Below are 21,222 nucleotides of genomic sequence, written 5' to 3' on the forward strand. Positions count from 1 at the left end.
TGATCAGTTTCTCGCCATCAACTCTATTAAAATCCTTCACGATTTTGAATACCTTTATTAGATCTCCACTAACATGGCCTGTTCCAAGAAGAACAATTCCAGTCTCTCCAATCAATCTCGTTAACTGTAGTCTCTAATCCCCAGAACCATTTCAAGTACATTTCCTCTGCAGCCTCAATTATGATTTGACAGCCTTACTAAACATTGATGCCTAGAATTGGACATAATATTCAAACTGAGGGCTAACCAATGATTTATAAAAGGTTTGCCATAACTTCTTGTTTTTTGGTCTATGCCTCTACTTACAGAGGCAAGGGCCTCATCTGTTTTTTCTGTATCTTTAACAAGTTGTCCTGCCACCTTCAAAGACATGTTCATGCAAAACTCCTGGGGCAGAGTTTTCTCGTCCTGTTTGCATAGGGAATTGTAGCGGGCAGGGGGTGGACCATGCAAAGGTCTGTTGACCTCAGGTGAGATTTTGCAGTTTTGGGGCTAGCACATCTGGAAAATCCTGTCCCCGATCTCTCTGTGGTGGGCTCTTAACTGCCATCAGAAACAGCTGAGTAAACGACTGACTATTCTCAAAAGCACTACAGTAAGAACTGTAAGGTTAAAACCAGGTAGACAATCTGGCATCGATCGAGAAACAACAAAGGCACATTATGACCTGACAGCCCTGCAAAGCCCTCTTCACTAACATCTGGGATAAGAAAATAAAGTCCCTCCTCACATGGAGGATGCATACTTCCACTAGGCTAAGAGAGGCAAATACGATTTAAGTTAAGGGGACTTAAAAATCCATGCCACCCATTGACCCAGCTCTGACATTCAATAAGGTCAGGTCTGATCAAATTGTGGCATCAACAACACTCTATTGTCTATCCTCATTATCCTGAATCCCTTGTCTATCCTCATTATCCTGAATCCCTTGTCAAATTTTATGTGGCAATCCTATTATACTACATCTACTGGTTCTCCATTATCCACCCTGCTTGTTGGAATCTCAAAGAATGCTAATGCTAGGTCAGAAGATTGGATAGAATATAAAGAACAGTAAACAGAACTGTACTCAGAGTGGTTGGGGTGTGGGATGCACTGCATGCTGTGATAGTGGAGTTGGACACTTCAGGAACTTTCAAGCAGTTATTGGATAGGCACATAGAGCACACCAGAATGATAGGGAGTGGGATAGCTTGATCTTGGTTTTGGACAAGGCTCACAACATCGAGGGCTGAAGGGCCTATACTGTGCTGTGCTGTTCTATGTTGAGGCATTTGATAAGGTGCTACATCAAAGGATGTTGTAGAAAATAGAAGCTCATTGTAGAGGAGGTAACATATTGGCATGGATAGAAGGCTGGTAGGCTGACAGGAAACAATTGCTATAAATGGGCCTTTTTCTAGCTGGCAGAACGTGACTAGTGGTGTGCCACAGAGATCAGTGCTGGACCTCAACTTTCTATAATTGATATAAGCGACTTGCATGAAGGAACCAAAAGATTTGCTTAACTTAGATTGACAAAAAATATGGTTAAAAGTTTGAGCACTTTCATGGTTAGAGCAATAACATGGAATAAGATGACGGTGTAAAATCTCCTCTGAAAAGAGCAGTTGTTACCTGACTCAAGAATATACAAGTTTGCAGTACATACCATTAGCTGGAAAGCCTGGGGTTAAAGGATCACCAGCTCCATTCAGGTTTAGAATGTTTCCACGTTGGACACCACTTCCAGGGAGATTCCAGCCATCTGGGTACGGATGCACTCCTGGTGCACAGTAATCAGCAGGATCTGAGAAAAAGATGAGTCCTCGAGCACCTGCATTCATTGCGTTCTTAACCTAGTGAACAGAAAGGACAATATCATTCAGCCAAACTGAGAATGCAAGTTATGCTTTAAGAAGCTTGTTTTATCTGCATAATAACAGAAATTGTGGAGACACATTTACGCAATTACAAAATTATTCCCACACTCATGCGGAGGTATCCGAAACATCCCAATACTCCTGTCATTCAATATTGGATTTGAGAATTGTTCCACTGTCAACCCCACCAAATCAAAATAGATTTGAAAGCCAAAGCTGAACTAATTACAGCAGAACCACATCGCAACTCCAAATAGGTCAGCAACTGCATTGGAAAATTCAATGAAAGCTGATATTCTTAGAATGTCTTCTTGAGTTCTCTTGCGCCAGATATTCACTAAATCCACCTTATCTGATGTCAAGGTAAATTCACACAGAAGTTACATTTTTAATGCTTTGTCAAAGGATGTGGATGTTACTGACTAGGCCAGCATTCATTGCCCATCCCTAATTGCTCTTAAGAAAGAGATGGTGAGCCATCTTCTTGAACCATTATAGCTCAAAAGGGAAAAACAATTTGGACCAGTAGTCCTATTTTCCCATTTGGCTGGTGTTCCATTTTAAAAGTATGCCATAAGACCATAAGACTTAGGAGCAGAATTAGGCCACTCAGTCCATCGAGTCTGATCCACCCGCCATTCAATCATGGCTGATATTTTTCTCATCCCCATTCTCCTGCCTTTTCCCCATAACCTCTGATCCACTTATTAATCATGAAGTATCTCTCTCTGTCTTAAAGACACTCAATGACCTGGTCTTCACAGCCTTCTGAGACAAAGACTTTCATAGATTCACCACTCTTTGGCTGAAGTAATTCCTCCTCATCTCTGTTTTAAAAAAATGTCCCTTTAGGCTGAGGTTGTGCCCTCTGGTTCTAGTTTTTTCTACTAGTGGAAACAACCTCTCTATGTCCACTCTATCCAGGCCTCCTAGTATCCTGTAAGTTTCAATAAGGTCCCCCTCATCCTTCAAAACTCCAAAGAGTACAGAGCCAGAGTCCTCAACCGTTCCTCATATCACAAGTTCTTCATTCCAGGGATGATTCTTGTGAACCTCCTCTGGATTCTTTCCAAGGATCCTTCCTTAGATAAAGGGCCTAAAACTACTCACAGTACTCCAAATGGGATCTGACCAGATCCTTACACAGCCTCAAAAGTACATCCTGCTCTTGTATTCTAGTCTTTCGACATAAATGCTGACATTGCATTTGCCTTCCTAATTGCCAACTGAACCTGCACATTAACCTTGAGAATCTTGAACAAGAACTTCCGAGTCCCTTTATGTTTCTGATCTCCAAAGCATTTCCTCATTTAGAAAATAGTCTACGCCTCCATTCCTCCTTCCAAGTGCTTAACGTCTCACTTTTCCACATTGTATTCCATTTACCACTTCTTTGCCCACTCTCCTAACCTGTCCAAATTCTTCTGCAGCCCCTCTGCTTCTTCAATACTATCTGTCCCTCTACATACCTTTGTATCATCTGCAAACTTAGCAACAGTGCCTTCAATTCTTTCTTCCAAACTGTTAATGTATATTGTGAAAAGTTGTGGTCCCAGCACTGACCCCTGAGGCACACCACTGGTCATTGGCTGCCATCCTGCAAACAAGACCTGTTCAGGCCAGAAGTCTTATTTTCTCATTTTACTGCTTTTTCCTTCTGGGAATCTACGTGGTGGAGGTACATCCGCAGCGCTGTTAGGAAGGGAGTTCATTGATTTTAATCCAGTTACAGTGAAGGAACGGTGATATAGTTCCAAGACAGTGTGGTGTGTGACTTGGAGGGGAACTTGCAGGTGGTGTTCCCATGCACCTGCTGCCCTTGTCCTTCAGGTGGTAGACATTGCAAGTTTGGAAGATGCTGTTGAAGGAGTCTTGATGAGTTGGTGCAATGCATCTTGTAGATGTTACACACTGCTACCAATGTGCATCAGTGATGGAGAGAGTGAATGTTTAAAGGTGGCAGATGGAGTGCCAATCAAGTGGGCTGCTTTGTCCAATGAGCATGTTATTGGCAAGTACATACTGCTTGATAGCAATGTTGACAATTCCTTCCTTCGTTTTGTTGATGAATGAGAATAAGCTGACAGAATATCAATCAAAACAGAAAAACAGCTAGTAACTGCAGTGGTTCAGGCAGATTCCCAGCGTCCATAGTATTTGTATTTTTCTGACAAATTGATAAATGACCGCATTGGACTTTTCTTGCTTTTTGTGAACAGGACATGCTACCTGAACAATTTTCAATTGTTGGGTAGATGCCAGTGATGTAGCTTAGCTAAAGGTGTGGCTAATTCTGGAGCACAGGTCTTCAGCATTACTGAAATCAGAATGTGTATTTAGCAAAGAGAATGAATCAAATAGGCTGAAGACAAGTAATCGTGATGATGAGGATTTCAGGAGCCTACTTGCACTTCTGCTTCAATACGTGATGCAAATACTTCAGCTCAGTTGCAGACATGTGCTGGGCTCTGCAGATGGAGATGTTCATGGAATGCAGTTACTCCAGCCTGGGAGCTTCTTCAGCTGCTGGAAAATCTGTTCCTGCTGTTCTTATCTAGATCCATCATAAGAGAAATCGGAAAGAATCATTGACCAACATCTCCTGTGCTCACTGAAAACATTCTTCTCAATCTCATTCATTATTCACCCTGTAGGGTGCAAGTATTTCCACATTTAACATTCAAGCCAGCTTTAACAGGAGGTTGTGAAGAGCACCAAATGCAAGGTTCATGTTATCTTTGTTATTTCCTTTCACTGATAGTGAAGTGACTTTAACATTGTCCCCATACAGAGCTTCCCGAGTGATTCAGGAAGTTACTGGAGCAAAACAAAATATTTTTAAACTGTGCACATATTCGCAACAGTTTCTTCACATGAGTTGGATATGTAATGAAGCTGTAAAAACCAATCTGGCCATTGCAGCTGGTCGAGGAGAGGGCCAGGCGGCGAGGGGAGAGTCTGGGGCGGCAGGAGGGGGCCAGGCGGTGGGAGGGGGTGAGCGAGGCGGCAAGGGAGGTGTCCAGGGCGGCGGGAGGGAACCAGGCAGTCGGAGGGGGCCAGGCGGCAAGGGGGGAGTCTGGGGCGACGAGGGGGGGGGTTGCCAGGCAGCGAGGGGGGAATCTGGGGCAGCGGTGGGGGGCCAGGCATCGGGGGGGGGGGGGGGGGGGTGAAGAAACAGGTGGTGGGAGGGGCCGAGGCAGCAAGACAACATTAGGGTTTCAACTACTCAAGCTTGCAGAAATAGGTGGGATCTTATGGTCCCGCCAAAGGCACAGCCTACTGTGGGATTCCCAGCATCAAGGAGTGCATCAAAAGTGAAACCCTGTTGATAATGGCAGGTCCATAAGATCCTGCCAAGAGCAAGCGGGATATTGCTTCCTGCCACCCCGAAACATGCCACAGAGAGACAGAAAAATCCTGCCTACTGTTCAATTTTTCTGCCTTCAGTTGCAATGCTACTTCTGTTTGTACAGGCACCACCGCCTTGTAGTAACAAAAAGCTCCAGGCAACCAACAGTGGATAAAGGCAATAATTATTTATTTACAGCAAGAAAAACAATTTACAAGGCCAACTACAGCAGTCCATAAGTGCTAGAATTTACTTAGCCCAGACAATAACTCAGGTATTAAAACCCGTGCTCTACTTTAAACAACACACACTCCCATTCAGTGTGGCCTCCAAGGTTCTCCAAAACCTCAGATGAGAAAGTCACATGGTCTCTAAGGTTTGCTGGAAACTTAGTTGATTCTCCCTTAAATAACAGGAGCTTTACAATATTTATCACATGAATCTTTGGCCAGTTTCAATAGTATAATGTCCAAGTTATAATTAAGCATAATAGGATTTTTTTAAGTCACTTTGTGACTCAACTGAAATGGCCTTACAAAAGGACATCAATCCTTTATACTTCAACGCATCACATTTATGACATTAAGAATGCAGAGGTCTATTCAATTTATTCATAATCTTTGAAAGGTTGCACTATATCCTAGTGCTACACTTTGGCTACAGAGACAGGCAGTCCAACTCAGGAAATATCCTGAATCATCAATCCAGCCTTGTGAAGTACTGCCCTGAATCACCAAGGTGTTCATTGTGTCGAGTATGCGTAGGGGGCTGAAGTCAAGCCTGCTGATGCTGGAAGCAGATGTTAGGATGAGTGGAGAACAGGCAGATGCCAAGCTGGGCTGTTTACTAGGCCTGCATGTTTTCTCTTAGACTTAGTTCCAGTTGTTTTATAAGGTTTCTGGTCCTTTAGCCCTCAATCTTCAGCCACCCACTATGGTCCTTCATAGCCCCCAGGGCAATTCTGTGCTAACTCATGCACCCCCCATCCATCCAATCGCCATTGGTTCCTCATGGCATTTCAATGCCAACTCACCAGTATCCATCATGGGCTACCCTTAGACCTTTCTTCCTTTGCCACATGGCTCCTAAAACTCTATTACATTCATACTGCATAAAATTTGATTGCAGAAGAATTTCCATTCATGAAAACTTCCATATCTCAAGTGTTTAACATCTTATAAAATGCGAACAGTCCTATTCTAGCTATCCTAGCTTCTAAGGCAGCACATACTTTTGTTGACTATTTAAGCTATCAATCAAACTGAACATAGAACACCTGCTCAGATACTATAGGTTTTGAAATTCAGGTAAGCATTCATAATGGATAGCCCTTGGGGGGAAATGCCAATAAGTGACTCTTTTAAAACAGGTGCTACTGTCCTCCTCACGTCTGGCCCCTTCCCCCCCCTCCTCCTCCTCACGCCTAGCGCCCCCCTCCTCCTCCTCACGCCTAGTGCCCCCTCCTCCTCCTCACGCCTAGCGCCCCCCTCCTCCTCCTCACGCCTAGCGCTCCCCTCCTCCTCCTCACGCCTAGCGCTCCCCTCCTCCTCCTCACGCCTAGCGCCCCCCTCCTCCTCCTCACGCCTAGCGCCCCCCTCCTCCTCCTCACGCCTAGCGCCCCCCCTCCTCCTCCTCACGCCTAGCGCCCCCCCTCCTCCTCCTCACGCCTAGCACCCCCTCCTCCTCCTCACACCTAGCGCCCTCCTCCTCCTCCTCATGCCTAGCGCCCCCCTCCTCCTCCTCACGCCTAGCGCCCCCCTCCTCCTCCTCACGTCTAGCGCCCCCTCCCCACAGTTCAGAATATTTCCTAGATTTTATCACCTGCAAATCTTGAGATTGTGCCTTGCACATACAGTTTAGATCATTAACATAAGTCATGAAAAGCAATGTTCCTCACACTAATCACTGAGGAACCCAGACAGTATACTTCTTCCACAAGCATGATTAAGCCACTCAGTGGTTGTGCATATCTTTTAACTATAATGAGTGAAGTAACAAAATAAATCGTTGTTTAGAAGTGTCATATAAAATATCTGTCATATTTCATCATTGTGTGGGTACTGATTTGGTAAAATGCTGGAGTTGTGGATAAAAACTGGAATGGAGATTTCTGGAGAATTTTTCCCTCAGTCATGTATGCTAACTGTACTTTCTCTGCGGTATTTCTGAACTATTACAATATAGTCAGATTACATTCAAAATTTAATATAATTCTTCCATATTTTACACAGTTCTCAGGGTTGCTGAAGCTGTCCCATAACTATAGCGGTTCACTTTCAAACATCCAAATTTGATTAAATCAGCTTTACTCCTTCAAAATAAGAGAATGCTTTATTTGCTAATTATTGTACTGTTTGAAAATAGAGAGAGTTTATGTAATTTATATTTATATTGTGGGTATTAGGAAAAAGCTATAAGTTTAAGTAAGCTTAATTTGTGTTTCTGGTAATAAAGGGTTAAAACTTCATTTTATTTCATGTTATACAAAGATGCCTACAAGTCAATGGGTTTTAGTTTCACTTTAAACTTTACCTGCATTGTAATTAAAGTTGTACAACATAAAGCTAATTACAGGGGTTCGAAAATGGAGCTGTTGCTAGCAATCAGAGGCTCACACTAAAAAGCAGAAGCAACTGAGTTTCAGTTAGGATCCAGCTAACCCAGAGGCAAGAATTTTTCCACAAAACTGCCGATACAGACAGGACAATAGAGGGAGACAGAAAGCAAACCCAAGAAACTAAAGAACAAGAGGTCCCAGAAATCAGGAAATGAGATTTCCAGGAAGTTAAAGGAACAGAGAACAGAATTCTGGAAGAGAGAGTTCTGTTCTGTGAAGTCAGAGAGAGAGAGGCTCCCAGGTAAAGACAGGATGACAAGGTGCAGACCTCAAGAAGTTAGCTAGCAAAAAGCCAAAAATCCCTGGTGGGTCCTAAAGTCAATGACACCTTAATACATTCTGTAAAGCAGTGGTGTTTTATTGCCCATGGCTGGGTACCTGAGAAATTGCATGGAACTTGAATGCATATGGAAATCCTGGGCAGAGGAATACTGAAAAGAGAAGTTGAAATCCTGGAGGCATGTTCTCGGTAAAGGCATCAGAGATAAACCCTTCTTTTGGAGAAGATTCCAAGGCATGTTTTTCAAGAGATTAGAAACCTTTGTGTTAAAGACAGAGTTCCAATAAGACCAGTGGCTCTCAGTGTGACAAGCATTTGGGAGGAATTAATGAGAAATCCACAAAGTTGCTTTGGGTGGCATCTGTGGGGTATCTGACTACATTTCACCTATTGATTTACATGGACTGTATACTTACTGTGAACGATAGAGAATGATAAATTATGTAACTTGTGTTACCCTTACAAATGTGCAAATATAGCTGGAGTGAAGGAGTAGGAGAAGGATTATAACTGATGTTTTCTTACTGAATAAGGTTTTATTCTTTTGTTAAAAGTTCATTGACAGTCCCATGACTCTGTTCATCCACATTGCTAAGTAAAAAATAAAAGTTAGGATCTATTGAGCCAGGTTCCATTCTGGGCCTGCTGTCCATCAGGTGAGATTGTAACAGTACAGCTGCAGAAAATACATAATGCTTCAAATCAAGCTGAACAATAAATTTGTACCTTGTTTCCTCGGAAGATTTTCCCATATCTGGCAATCAGGATTTTTCCAGTGCAGTTGATACCCAGTTCCCTTTCCAACTGGAAGAAATCCTCAGTCCGAGCATAGTTAACATAGACTAAATCTCCCTGCACACAAACAGAACAGCACATTGGATGTTGATGTCAAGTAATCACCTGTTCCTTTTACCACATTTTTCCACAATATATTCAATCTGCCCACTCCATCATAACTGAAACCTCCATCATTCAAACATAGCCCCTATCACTCCACTGACCCAAACAAACTCACCAAACTTCCCATGACTGGACTAATACACACTCATGCACACACATCCAATGTAGAGGGTGCCACACTGGGAGCAGCGATACAGCTAACCAAACTGAAGCAAGTGAAATGTTGCTTCACACGAAGAGAGTGTTTGGGCCCTTGGACGGAGGGATGGGAGGAGGTAAAGGGGCAATGCTGCATCTCCTACGAATGTTTGGGAAAGTGCTGTGGGAAGGGATGAAGGTTTGGGGCGAAGGAGGAGTGGATTAGTTGCTACAGAGGGACTGGTCCCTGCGGAATGTTGACATCTTACTCAAACAAACATGTACTCCCAAGACAAATTTGCTTAGATATGAAAAATGGACTTATTAAATTGAATTTCAAGTAATTATACAATTCTCTTCTTGCACTGTATCCAATGAATCGTGATATCCCATTGTCAGGGATAAGAAGACTATTTGAATCCTGTATATTAAGATGCTATCGCATGTTCTACTCTTCTACCATTAGCTCTGTGGCTGGATAGAGTGGCAATTACTGAGGAAAGGATAGCAGTAACAGAATTTTAACTTTTATGGGATACTTAAAATGATTTCCAAACTGACCAGTTTTAAATAATTCGATTACAGCATAATAGGGGAGACATTCATTCACACAGTAGTGCTATGCAGACTTACCATGATTCTCCTGGAACAGTTTACACAGTGATCTTCAATAAGAGCAGTATAGATGTTAGCTAGAAGCTGCACTACATAAAAGAATATCCCCCCTGATCCTTCCATGGTGAGATGAGCTTACCACTGGTATGCCGACTGGAGAATAGGCATTGAATGGTGGTATTAAGTCTTCTACATTTTCATATCCAGGAGGTAGTGGTTCGTAGAAAGATGTATTGAATATCTAAACATAAAATTTACATTGTTAATTTTATATTTGCATTGTAGGTTAACTCCCATTGCATGGTTCGTTTCTGTCTGGCTCCTGTTTCTCTTGCGCCTAAAAATCACAACATTTGCATATCTAGTACATGGGGAGCATTGCAATTCCTTCAAGTTTGTCCTCAATTTAACTTTTTTTTAAAAAGGGTTATTCATAAAATCCCTACAGTGCAGAAGGCCATTCGGCCCATTGAGTCTGCACCAACCACAATCTCACCCAACCCTATCCCTGTAGCTCCATGTATTTACCCTGCTAGTCCCCCTGACACTAAGGGGCAATTTATCATGGCCAATCAACCTAACCCGCACATGAACTGTGGGAGGAAATTGGAACACCCAGAAGAAAACCATGCAAACATGAAGAAAATGTGCAAACTCCACACAGACAGTGACCCAAGCCAGGAATCAAAACCGGGTCCCTGGCATGTGAGGCAGCAATACTAACCATTGTGCTTTCATGCTGCCCAAAGTAGGGGCTTTGCATTGGCCGGGAATCGAACCCACTCCTGCATGGCAGACAAGAATTCTACCACTGAACCACCATTGTAGCATATTTAATTGTGAGACTGAAAAAGAGGGAAGACGTGATGAAGGGAAGTGAGAGTTTGGGGAGGGGGTGGTGAAGCCTATGGCAGGATCATTCACTGGCAGTTGGACTTGATTCTGTTCCAGGCTGCCGTCTTCAATGGAAATGCACTCACAGGAAGCTTAAAGTGAGTTCCAGACCATAAAAACCTCTTAGGTTAGAAGCTGAAATGTGCCTGGATCAGATGATCTTTGACATCAATAGCATCCTGAAAAAAACCCTCAGGTCATGGGCCAAGCCTGGCCACGGCAACCAGGGAATCTCTGCATCTTCCTTCTGCCCCTCTTCTGATATGCTGTCTCCCTCCAGTCTATCTCCCTCTTCAAAGTACATATCTCTCAAGAGCCATGTTATGGAAAGTACAGCAGACCACAACAATGCAGGAAGGCTCAAGGAATTGTACTGCTGAGTACCATCAAACTAGTCCAGGCATGGAACCTCATTTTCAAAAACCCAGTGGTCTGCTCCAATGCCTCTATTTCAAATGAATTTCTTTCTCTCAAAGTATAACCTTTGTACTATGACGTCTAGTAGGCAATGGCATAGTGGCACTAGTGTTAGACTATTAATCCAGAAACACAGCTAATGTTCTGGGGACCTAGGATCGAATCCCACCAGGGCAGATTGTGGTATTTAAATTCAATAAAAAATATCTGGAAAAATACTGATTACCGTGAAACCATTGTTTATTGTTGGGAAAACCCATCTGGTTCACTAATGTTCTGTAGGGAAGAAAATCTGCTGTCCTTACCTGGTCTGGCCTACATGTGACTCCAGAGCCACAGCAAAATGGTTGACTCTCAACTGCCCTCTGAACAAGGGCAACAAGGGATGGGAGATTATTGCTGAATAGCCAGTGATGCCTATGTCCCACAAATGAATTTTAAAAATGTACAAAGGTTGGGAGGGCAGTGCTGGGGTAAAAAAGCAATAGCAGCCTGAACTACTGGAGGATGAAGGAATTATAGTAGTGAGTATACACGTGCACAAAGTTATTGTTGTGGTTGCAAATCAACTTTTTGTTGCTGAATCTCACTGGCTGCCTTGATGGCCACATGGTGGCTACTGATGATGTCCAGCACTTGGAGCGATCCAACTATTGTAGCAAAACTCATTGTCCTTTGCACTGTAAGGACCCATTTGCCCGGGACAGAATGTACTGTCTAAGTCTTGCAAATAATACATCAGCAATCTGCTATGTCCAGTGAACTTTGAAACTGACTCGTTCTTTTAAAAATGGCCTTTGTGTGGCAAAGATCAGTGAAAGTCAGATACCAGGCTTGTGTATACAAGAGCTAAATCATGGTATTGAAAATAGAAATGTCCAAGAATGGAATTTCCCCTTTTGAAATGGCATTCTGGATACAAAGTCACTTGTGAAGTTATAGCTCCTATTGTCTGAACATGCACAAAAACTCAAATATAATGGTCCCCCAGGTTCAATGTCTATGAACATGAAATTTAAACAATGGTGCAAAGATATCGCAAGCAACTGTAAATGTCCACTATTAATTTCCCATCACACAGCTTTCGCTCCTAACTTTGAAATCATTTGTGTGGACAATAGAAGTATTGATCATGTGGTCATATGATTGAAACTGACTTCAGATATTATTCCGAGGACCAGTGATAGGCAAGCCATCATGAAGATCATCAGGATACAACAGGCATCACCGTTCTGCAAGAAAATAAAATCCTGCCTAACAACCAGTCAACAGAGGCTTCAAGGAATTCACAAAGCAGCGTTGCTGGATTGGAGATCCCTTGCTGCTTAGTAGAATCTCACTCCTGTTCCTGTGATCTCTTTCGCTGGGATTTAGTAAAAATAAATACAGGTAGATTCCAGTTTTCTTTGGGAGGAATTAATTAATTAGTTCTATTTATATTTTCAATTAGGCTTATTTACATGCATTACTGGATGAGCCTGCTAATACTTCATTATACCGGAAATCAAATACATAACACAGCTCTGTCACCTACACTTAATCATAAGTTTCCTGGGATTAAACATCAGAGAACAGAAATAGGTCTTGTGCGTGCAGACAACTCATTGATTCCATTGAGGCACAATCTCAGGCTAAAGGGACGATCCTTTAAAATAGAGATGAGGAGGAACTTCTTCAGCCAGAGAGTGGTGAATTTGTGGAAGTCTTTGCTGCAGAAGGCTGTGGTGGCCAGGTCATTGAGTATCTTTTAAGACAGAGCTAGATAGGTTCTGGACTAATAAGGGGATGAGGGGTTATGTGGAAAAGACAGGAAACTGGAGGTGAGAAAAATATCATCCATGATTGAATGGCGCAGCAGACTCAATGGGCCGAGTGGCCTAATTCTGCTCCTCCATCTTATGGTCTTATTCTCTGGAATTATTCTAAAAAAGTGCCCCCTGCATTGCCATCTTCTCTCTTTTCCTGGAGTGGCAGCCAAATCTCCGGAGAGAAAAACGTCTAGTTTTTCAGACAATTCTGGTTTTAGGGAGCTAAATTTTGGATATATACCCATGCTACTTTAAATTATCTTGTTAATTACGTTTGGACCACTTTTCCAACAGGATATTTTATTCCTCTAGGCAACTTGCATGCAACACTGGAGAAGCAAGATTAATGAGCAGAACAAGTTTATCATCAGAGTTGACATTACCGACAGATGGACCTGTTTATCAAAGACAGACATAGCACACAAAACCAACAATGTGAAGATGCCAGTGTTGGACTGGGGTAGGCACAGTAAGATGTCTCATCGATTAAAGTCCAATAGGTTTACTTGGAATTACAAGCTTTCGGAGTGCTGTTCACTCACCTGATGAAGGAGCAGCTCTCTGAAAGCTGGTGATTCGAAATAAGCCTGTTGGACTTTAACCTGATGTTACGAGACTTCTCACTGTGCCCACAATATCAAGCCACTGTTTAGAAATCCTTGGTTCTTTTCAAACACGGCATTCTAACTTAATTATATTATTTTCTCTCTACATTGGTTTCTCTTCTCATGACCTTTTATTTCTGGTTACATGGAGTTTGAATTAAAAAAGGACATTTTACTTCCACTGTTGCTACCCTAGTAGATGTAACATTTATCAAAAAGCTCAACTTCTTAATCCCATGTGACGACTTCTTTGTGCACACACCAGACATTTTCAAATAGTGCTACACACAACAGCAGTCTGACAACATGGAAATTCTGCAGGTAGAGCCACAATAACATAAAAGCAAAATACTACGGATACTGAAATCTAAAACAAAAACAGAAAATGCTGGAAAACTTCAGCAGGTCTGGCAGCATCTGTGGAGAGAGAAAACAGTTAACATTTCAAGTCTGTAAGACCCTTCTGAGCTGAACAGAGGGAGAAATCTATTGATTTATATGCTGCATATGAAGAGGTGGAACAGCCAGAACACAACAGAAAGCCAGTGATTGTGGCAGCTCGCACAGTTTATAACAAAGATGTGTAGGCCATGAGACAGAGAAAGTGTTAATGGCAGGAGAAGGAGCTAGTAATTGTTTAATGGCAAGATTTAAGAATGTGTTATTAGGAGAAAAGGGGGACTTGAGACTCATTTGCACATGCTTTGATGTTAAACTCAAATTTTGCAGAAAATTTAAATCCCATCAAGGAAACATTTGAAAAAAATGAATGAATAGGAAAGTTTTAAGTATATTTTATATAGACAGCAATTTATTCCTAAAATAGATTACTGACATATTTGAAGATCCACTTTCAACAAAATTAAATAGATGAATTAGCATTGCTCTCACCATCCAAGATCATTGAGATCAAGATATAGAAAGGGTTATGGTTGATTTCAAAGATTTTGAAATGAATGAAAAGGGGTGGACAGACTGAATTAAGCTGTGAAGATTGAAATATTAGAGAAACAGACTAATGGAAGTTAGAACGTAATTTGTGAATGTAGAACCTGGGACATTGATAAGAAAAACTTGGAATAATTGAATTACACAATGGAATACAAACTAACTGTGTATTACTTCCAAATTAACAAATGTACTGATGGACTTAAACAAAAACTAAAAAGTAGATGCAAGATTTTTTACTTTACCGAATATCCATTCTCATCAATGATAGAGATGTAATTAGGATTACTTTTGTTTGGATAAGATAACAAGACGTCATAGTGAACCAATTCAACTGAATCGAGTCCCCAGTTCTTCCACTGCTTTTGAATCTGCTGGGCCAACCGGAGATTGTTCACAGTCCCAGCTAAATGAGGAAATAGTGTCCAATTCCTGAGTGAAACAAAATTAAGACTCTTACGTAACTGAAAGATAATGTGAGAAAATTAAAAAGTGATTAATTATAGGGAATAGTTGAGCATTTGCAATAAATAAATAAATACAAATTGACTCAAGCTCCATGATTTCATTAAAATCTAACTCCACATAGAACGTTTCGTAACATCTAAAATGAGCATTTCACTCCAGTCGAAAGCATTTGTCTTAGTCCACTGCTATTAATGACCTGACACTAAATTAAACATGGTTGGAAGGAACAAATTAACTCCTCCCTAGTCCTGCACACTCTGTGTGGTGACTGAAAGGTTCATTCCAGGAGAGATGAAAGACACTGCAATCAAGAATATTACGTTTCAGTTATTATAGAATAAATATCTGATTAAAAAAAGCCAATCCGTAAAGGCTGATTTAGATAATTAGGTTTGTGAGGACAAAGGGTCCTTATTCCTATTAGCTGAAAAGAGGTGGGAACATCACATCATATCTACAATGAATATTAAATGTTGAGCTTATTGAAAATTAATACAGTAATATTGGTGTTTATGCTTAAATTTACCAGAAAAGTTTTATTATTGAAATGCATGTCATGGAGATTCTGATCAATTGTGTTGGTTCTGTCCTCACAATTCCCCTGATGTCAGCATAACTGACATAAAAGATCATGATATTTAAAGCACAAATTGCATTCAGGGCAATGTTACCTTGTGATCTTTTGTACTTTTTAACAAGCACGTATTGAGAAGCAGGTCCCTGTCACTAAACTGGTCGCATTCTCCAAGGCATATTAATCATGACTGGGAGTTTCCATTAATTGTGCTTGTTGGCACACCTTCAAGGCAACTCCAGAAATTAATCCAATTGTCAAATAAAAAACAACTAAACTTTTCTTCCTTTCATAATTAATTTCAGTGGCAGTTTCCATTGAGTTCAGACCTGGCTGAAGATATCAAATCTCATTTATTAATTATTCCAGAAACAAAATATCTTCCCAGCATTGAATTACATTAAAATACTATCATACTGAAATGTAAAATCTAATAAATTGTAATATTAACCCTAGCCTTTTAATGTGATCATTGGAGCTAAGCTCAGTGACCCACTTACGACATGCTGACAATACGAAATACATTGAATCAATAACTTATCACTGTAGTAGTCTCTGGCTTAAGTTCTATCTAAAAAATCTTTTTGCATTTCCTGCTTGGAACCTTGGTTCATTCACACATTCCACAATTACATCTGTCTCAAAAGTTTTCCATTTTTACCTTCAGGTTTTGTTCACAGTTTGGGCTGGATTTTTGGTTCCCAAACGGCAGAAATAAGACATGGGTGGAGCAATAAATTAGTCCTCTTCTGGCTAGTGTACCAGTCCCCTGATTCCAGCCCAAAGTTGGACCATTTTTGCAGAGGCAGCGTTGAAGTTGGCAGGGGCAAGTGCCCACATGTGGAGAGTAGCTGATCAAACTCATTAAGGTTTAATGAATTCTGGCCAATTTTAGAAGACCTCCAAGTTCCTGCATTGGCAGGGACAATTTAGATGCCTGGAATCAGGCAGCTGGCAGCAGGCCAGGGGGCCAGCAATCCTGGCACACTTAGAAGAACACTTCATCTTCCTAGAAGCAGGAACAGCCACAGACCGCCCTATAAATTTGGAACATGTTGGCATGAGAGTGCCTACATTAGAAACTCCCCCTCCCTTAGTTACCTTTCATTCCAGCCTATGCTCCTCTCAAGTTGAAAGGTCTCTGAATGGTCTGCCATCTTAAAGAACCTGCCTGTCATTCTTAATTGGACAAAGAACCTGAAAAAATGTGTTGCCATCCCAAGAGGCCAAATACAGATTGTGTGTATATTCATGGTTCTATACTCAATAAGCAAGATTTTCTGGTCTTGCCTGCCATGGGAATTGTAATGCATGGGACAGAAATTTTGATGGGCCTTTTAAGGGTCAGGGATGACCTCAGGAGGAGATTTCCAGTCTTGTAGAGTGCGCAGCTGGAAAATCCCGCCCAATGTTACCAGCCAATTTAAAATGTAAAGTAAGGAAACTGGTGAATCTTCTTGACATTGAAGATTCTTTTATATCTGAAGACACCAAAGGTCAAACTGTTCTACAAAGACAGAATTAATGGTTAGGTTTATCTATCATCTTGATTTTTCATAATCTGTCCTCAAGACCAAATCCAATCTGCTAACAACTCAGATTGCAACCTTAAGAACAGAAGCAACGCAATAAATTATCAATAACACATATCACTAATAAAGAAATGTATTCTCATTTAACTCAAATTAACCTAATTGCATTCACTTTGTACTTGTTTTCGAACAGCAGTATCAGATGGACCACCTTTCAAGGCATTTCTATCGTGCAAAAGAAGAGAAAATAGGAATAAGGTATAGAAATCATGTATTATGCCATTCAAGACAACTCAGCATCAAGTAAAAAAGCAAATAGTGCATGGGATTGGTTTAATAGTTTTCTACTACATTTGCTTCAGTTACCCCCACTCCCAACAAATGCCATCATGTAACCAGTTAAATTTTAATTTCCTGTGAGGCATTATAATTGAAATGGTTTCCACAGAATTAGGTCCCTCTGCTAATATAAATACTGTACTGTGAAATCATTTCTCCAGAATGTGATTATTTTTGTATTTAGTTCATGTCTAATTTTAATTCCTTCTCTTCAAACCACACTACTTCAATAACAGACTTAGAATAGTTTATACTTATACCTGCATATCTCCAGTGGCAAAGTTCATGGTAGGTCAGCTGACACACATTTTAATTTTATGTTCAGTACAGCGTATATTACGTGGGTCACAGATTTATAGCAAGTTTTTACTATGTTAAAAAGGTGCTACATAAACGCAAGTTACCCATTTGTAGACATTCATCTTTAAAATTTTTAATCTCTGTTTATCCAAGTCATCCTGAGGTAAAAATTATTTTTTTTTTTAATGGTCTCTACACCTTCCTGTGCCTTTTAATATCTTTAAACAATACTACAGCCCTGCCAGTTTCTTCTTCCAGTTCTCTTACCTCCTCTTCATTTTCTAATATCTGTTTGAAGCCAATGTGGTGTTCAATTCATGTAGACTTTTTCACTTTCTAGTTGAAAACTTATTGTATTAAGATCTCTATTCTTTGGACATTCCCACTTTAACTCCTCTATCTGATCTATTCCATCTGATAATATTTCTGGCCTTGTTAGCCTACTAACACACTGCTTGAGAAAGTTGTACAATTTTAGAATTTTTGTTTCCTTTCCTCAGTGAAACCCCCCATGTTGCAATTAATTCCTGAATAATTAAAACCTTCCAAAATGATGTTGAGAATATCCTGTTCCTCTATTTAAACTGACTATAGCTTCCTCATCTATTTCCTTCTCAATTTGGAGATTGCCAATATGCCCCAAATGTAACAAGTCCTATTGTTGAAATAGTATTTGAGTTCCAGTTATTTTAACTGACTGTATATCTTACTTGTCTGCTTCACCTTTCGCAAAACATGTTATTTTACTTTATTAATATTGTAATTTACCTCCTTTATTATAGTGGGACAGGACCATCCGCACAGTGATGTAAGAGAACACAACCCACACCCAGGGGTCAGGTTTGTGTTGGACATAGCCATGTGCACAACCAAGCATGGAAACAGCTCCTTGTTTGAACACTTTACTGTACATTTATAGATAGCTCTTGTAGTTAATAAATACAATAAACTTACTTAAGACTACAAAGACTACATTAAGACCTACCAAATGATATCCATCACCCTACAACATGATAGCAGCAAATGGAAAACCCAAAATCTCACAAAAATATTGAAACTAAAGTCTGCAAGATCAAAGAAGGGTTCAAAGAAACAATTGGCCCTGAAGAAAAGTAGATGTGCAGATGAAGATCACCAGGGAAAATGCTAAAGGAAGACCTGTATGCCGAAATATAGCGTCAGTTCATCCCAGAAATCACCCATCATCATACTGCCAAATTGACAAAGAGTAATTCAATACCAAAGAATGGAAAAAGGGTTCAAAAAATACTCAGATGCCAGAACAACCTACAAATCAACAGAGTTTCTGACAACTTCTCCAAGTAGTGTATGGAAAGGTTAAGACCTCCCAAGCGCCTGAACCTATGAACTCAGAGACTTGAAGGAAGAAGATGGGATAGTAATAATAAATTCAAGGAATAAACTAGAATAACTTGAAATACATTGAATACTTAGGATGTGTAGTATAGGGGTCTGGCACATACAGGGTTAATGTGAGATGGAATATATTACAGCCCACATAATGATGAAACAAAACACATGACCCACACCTAGGAATCAGTCAAGTGTTGGACAGAGCCAAGTACAGGCAAACATGGAGGCAGATCCTAGCTAGACTCCTTTACTGCATATATGTACATAGTTCTCGTAGTTAATACATACTCACTGTAAACCTACTTAAGACTACAAAGACTTTCCAAACAGTATCCAACATTCTAAATCATAACTCATCCAAATGCTGCCCGTACCCTGATTTGCACCTAGTCCCATTCGCCCTGTTCCCACTGAACTGCATTGGTCCTCAATCTAGCAAAGGCAATTATGAAATTCATTCTTGTTTTCAAGCTCTCCAATATCTCCGAGCTCCTCCACTCTTGGCCTCTTGGACATTGGTGGCTTGAATAGCTGCACTGTTGACAGCAATGCTTTCAGCTGCCAAGGCCCTAGGTTTTGGAGTTCCTTCCCTCGACCTCTGAATGTCCAAACTTTTGGTCATCTCTCTTAATGTGTCCCTGCGTGACTTGATGTTCAGTTTTTGCTGATAATCACTCCTATAAAGTGCTTTAGAACTGTTTATTGTGTAGGTTGTTGGATGCACAGTCAGTAGTGTCACTAGGTTCTCAAACACTTGCTTCAAAAGCTCATTCTGCCGCCTGGTTATCCTGAATTGTATCCTTCTCCTACATTAGTTTGAAAATTTTGAGCTGAGCAATGCTAGTTGGTAGCACATCCCAGAAATGTGCTTACCTGAGTCAACACTTGAGCAGCTTGGAACTGCCACATCCTGTAAGAATGATGTATCGCCATTCCTACCTGAGCAACTATTTTTTAATTTAATTAGTTTGCGCTACTTATCAAGATCTTCAAGTTTGTAAACTCAAACCAAAACTTCCTACAGTTCAAGTACCTAATTGGTTGTAAAGACTTTTGCTGTAACTGATATTGGTGTTGCATTGATAGAAGTTCTTCAAGTTCCATCTGTAATTAAAATTCACATTCTCACCAAATTCAAATAATTCCTTACTGACTCTGCTTCCACCTCACTGCGTTATCACTCCTCTGACGTTCTATTGCAACAGACTATCTTTATACACTTGCCAGAAACCAAACAGTTTCAGCTGCTCTGTCGGCACTCACCCTAATCTAATTACAAGTTGCGCAGTCGCCTAATTATAATTGACTGGCAGTTAACTGCCAAGAGACTTGCAGTTACACAAACAAAACTCTGAGCTTTGCGTTCCATTACTTCTGTATTATTTATCCATGACTGATCTGCTGCTCATCATCTCCTTTTGAAGTTGTTACTTCCACTCATCCATCTCTCAAAATGAAGTTTAACTCGATTGCAAAGGCTTCTCTGAGTCACTCTGCTGCCATAACAATATTGTCATGTGGGCATTCACAGCAATTAAAAAAACAAAACGCTACAAAATTTATCAGAGCACACAAAGCACAAGGAACCATATGCCTAACAAGTTTGCCAACCCCTTAAACTGCACAAAACTAATATCAATCTATACCAAACCAAAAGACTGTAGTTACAAAATGGAAAACGCTAAAGGTTGCCTAGAAATTGTCACACCATAATATTTCATATCTTCAGCAGTTCTAATCAAGGGTTGCATTAGATCAAAGGAAGAGGCATGTAAACTTCCAAAAAAAACTAGGAAGCCTGAAAATTGGGAGCATTTACAATTCTGCAAAAGAGGCCCAAGGAAAATAGAATGACAGTGAACTAGTGTGAAACAAAAACAAACTATAAAAACTTTGATGGGTTATGAATTTTGGTGCCCCAATGCCTGTGGAAAGCAGGGTGAAATGCCCCAATGACTGGGATAGGGGAGGCAGGTCTGCCTCAATGCTTGCAAGGGGTTGGGGGGGAGGGTGTTTCCCTGCAGCTGCATGTAGGGATTGGCGGTGTTCCCCTTGAGCACTAAGGGGGTCCCAATCTCCACTGGGGGAATGGGGCCCTTAAATTTAGCTTTGAGATCGGACACACTTTAAAAATGCCCTGATTAGTGAATCCTGACTTTGCCCACGTGTTTAGGCCCTGCTCCTCCAGTTGGCTGTGTGATC

At 40.8% G+C, this 21,222-nt stretch overlaps 1 protein-coding gene across 2 annotated transcripts in view; it reads right to left on the reverse strand.

Annotated features, from left to right (window-relative positions):
• The window catches only part of naalad2 (N-acetylated alpha-linked acidic dipeptidase 2), a 77,741-nt gene that overhangs the window by 49,589 nt on the left and 6,930 nt on the right, over positions 1 to 21,222 (reverse strand). The window contains exons 3-6 of one of the 2 annotated variants that reach the window (XM_080197013.1): positions 14,679 to 14,865; positions 9,901 to 10,002; positions 8,835 to 8,960; positions 1,652 to 1,838 (exon numbers count right to left, since the gene is read on the reverse strand). In XM_080197013.1, coding sequence (XP_080053139.1) covers positions 1,652 to 1,838; positions 8,835 to 8,960; positions 9,901 to 10,002; positions 14,679 to 14,865 — 602 coding nt within the window. Of the gene's footprint in view, positions 1 to 1,651; positions 1,839 to 8,834; positions 8,961 to 9,900; positions 10,003 to 14,678; positions 14,866 to 21,222 lie in introns of those variants that run through there. The other variant, XM_080197014.1, reaches the window with a different exon arrangement.

This window comes from Carcharhinus amblyrhynchos, chromosome 10 (assembly GCF_965287045.1).
Source record: "Carcharhinus amblyrhynchos chromosome 10, sCarAmb.v2.hapA, whole genome shotgun sequence".
NCBI classification, from domain to species: Eukaryota; Metazoa; Chordata; class Chondrichthyes; order Carcharhiniformes; family Carcharhinidae; genus Carcharhinus; species Carcharhinus amblyrhynchos.